Source organism: Mesitornis unicolor, unplaced genomic scaffold (genome assembly GCF_000695765.1).
Source record: "Mesitornis unicolor isolate BGI_N332 unplaced genomic scaffold, ASM69576v1 scaffold32687, whole genome shotgun sequence".
In the NCBI taxonomy this organism is placed as follows: domain Eukaryota; kingdom Metazoa; phylum Chordata; class Aves; order Mesitornithiformes; family Mesitornithidae; genus Mesitornis; species Mesitornis unicolor.
The window spans coordinates 564-3,001 of record NW_010194893.1 but is presented as its reverse complement, the minus strand read 5'-3'; the positions used below and the strand labels follow the sequence as shown (position 1 = coordinate 3,001).

Genomic DNA, 2,438 nt, shown 5'->3' with positions numbered 1-2,438 from the left:
CTGATTACAACCCAGCTTTGTTTTTCCATCTTGTTAGTACTCAGGCTATTCGCTGCTGGTTTCCTGTTTTAACAGGGCCCAACTGAAAAGGCTGCTGGCTGGGCTCCACAACTGGACCATTGGCTTACTGTTATTTACAACCAGAATAAAGGCTTGTGGACACGACAAGCAGCCCCAGCTGACCTACCAACTTACTTTGCCTTAAAAGCAGACTAGCGCCAGGTTATTTTACATCTCCTCCTAAATACGTTTAACCTTCACAGGAAAACTTCTTTTACAGGATTAAATAGAAGGAGCACGAGTTCATTTGCAGAGAAGTCTGAGAAACAACATGATATCCCAGTTCTCCACTCCCGCCATGACCACTTAGATGAGCAGTCCACAGTATTAATGACCTAAGAACTACACGATCAGCAACCCTTCTTTATAAATTACTTTATCCTCCTGGCTTCCCAGCTGAAGTCATATACATGATTGAACGCACTGCTGCATTGTATCACAGCTCAAAGACTTTACAGGTCCTCCCATAATCAGCTCAGGGAAGATTACACCTAGGATCTCGTCCAGGCTCAACACCCAACCGTTAACAGCTTGAAACAACTTGAGTAAAAGTACAGGGATGACTAAAGTCGATTTCAAAATAGACTACTGCTACTTAAGAAGGCATGCTGAAATACTTTGAGGGGGAGGACCAAATATTTAGAGAGGCTAAGACAAATGAAATGAAGTTAAGCAAAGGAAAAATTTAGACTGAGTATCAGTAAGAAAAAACCAAAAACTATCCCATTGTGTCGAGGAAGAGCTTCACAGAGGAAGCGGCAGAAGCCAATTGTTATTCAAAACAGGACAAAGTATACCACAAGGAACAATCTCTGCCCTCCAGAGAGGAGATGGACAAAAATCACCTTACCGAAAACCACCCACCCCACCCCCTTACGGTTCTCTGAATTTCTTATGCCAGATGTTTTTTAGGAGTACACATAAACAAAACCAGTTCTCATCTAAGACCTCGATCCTGTTGTAACCGAGCTCCGTAGGATTCCTCACATGTATAAACTTGAGCACATGCCTGTGTCTTCGCAAGATTGTGTTCTAAATCATCTAATTAACAAGCTGAATGTGTTCAATGTGATTGCTATCACGTTATTATTTGTAAATTAAACTATCCACGGAAGAGTCCTCGGGGTTTTAACCCACAACCTGTTAGCTAAAAAAATCCAAAGTAAAACCAAAAAACCCAAAACAACCAAAATACACAACTACCCAACGAAAAAATATGCTAAGAACGAAACCAAATCCAAAAACGAAAAAAAAATCCAACACAAACAAAAAACCTAACTAAAATTTAATGTGATTTTAAAAATCAACAACAAAAATAAACTAGTTTTAAATTATTCATAAGTAACCAAGAGCTACAAGGATGCAAAAGGGAATTTCCACAGTAAAAAAAACCCTACAACTTTTTCCTCTGAAAAGGTTTCATAATTGAGGAACCAGCTTATTTGTTTTTCTCTGCATTTCACAGCTTGAGCTCTATGGTTTCTAAAGCAGCCAGACTTGGCTATGCTATACATTTTTTTTCTTTAAACGAGATTTTTCAAAGAGTGCAACCAAGAAATCTGTAACAAAGTCACTCTTTGAAACTTCTTGAATGAGCCTCAAATGCCAGGGGGTCACAAATAACTACAAGCCCAACCTTTAATAAAACAAAGGCACCCTAGCCTTAACATCTTTTTAAAAGTTTCTGTCTTTGTCTCTTCACCTTTTAATTTCTGCCACGCAAACCCCAGGCCCATGGCCCCTCTCAAAAGTTCTCCTTCCCGCCTGTCACCTTTCATTGTTTCCATTGTTTCAGCCCAGGACTTGCAATCCTCAAGGCAGAAGATCTTCCACACATGCACACAAATACACAAAAAAGCCCTACACATGCATACCTAGAAACTACAACAGCGTTTTTCACACGCATTTGTTTCAGGGGGTGGCAAGAACAACAGTTGAAAGTGCAGAGAGTTTGGTATTTCACCAACCCCAGCAGCTGCCCTCGGGGAGAGAAGTCTGAACAATGGAAGCAACACCAGACAGGAAACCAGCTCACCACTGCTGTGCAAATAGGGAGCATAGGAATGTCCTAAAAATAACTGGGCTAAATTAATTCAGTCAAACCATAAAAAAAAGGAAAGAAAGAAAAAAAACCTGCTTGCAATAAGGTTAAGAATCTCAAGATACCTAAGACGGCTGAAACATTTTAAAGTCAATGCTGTCACTGTCTCTAGGCACAGGCGGCTGAGCTTGGTATGCAGCACATGTAAGCGCCCAGCTCCTGCGGGTACTCCGAAAGCTCCGCTTTCAAACACCACCCTGCCCGCTCTTTAAACTTCGTCTTTGTGGCTTAATTCCCTTTGTGTGTGCTCCTCTTAGACGAGTGGCACGTCCAAAGC

General features: G+C 41.1%; 1 protein-coding gene across 1 annotated transcript in view; it reads right to left on the bottom strand.

Annotated features, from left to right (window-relative positions):
• TGIF1 (TGFB-induced factor homeobox 1) overlaps window positions 1–1,847 on the bottom strand; it is a 7,522-nt gene extending 5,675 nt beyond the window's left edge. The window contains exon 1 of the mRNA XM_010187953.1: window positions 1,832–1,847. Within this exon, the coding sequence (XP_010186255.1) occupies window positions 1,832–1,847 (16 nt within the window). The remainder of the gene's footprint in view (window positions 1–1,831) is intronic.
• Window positions 1,848–2,438: the final 591 nt, after the last annotated feature.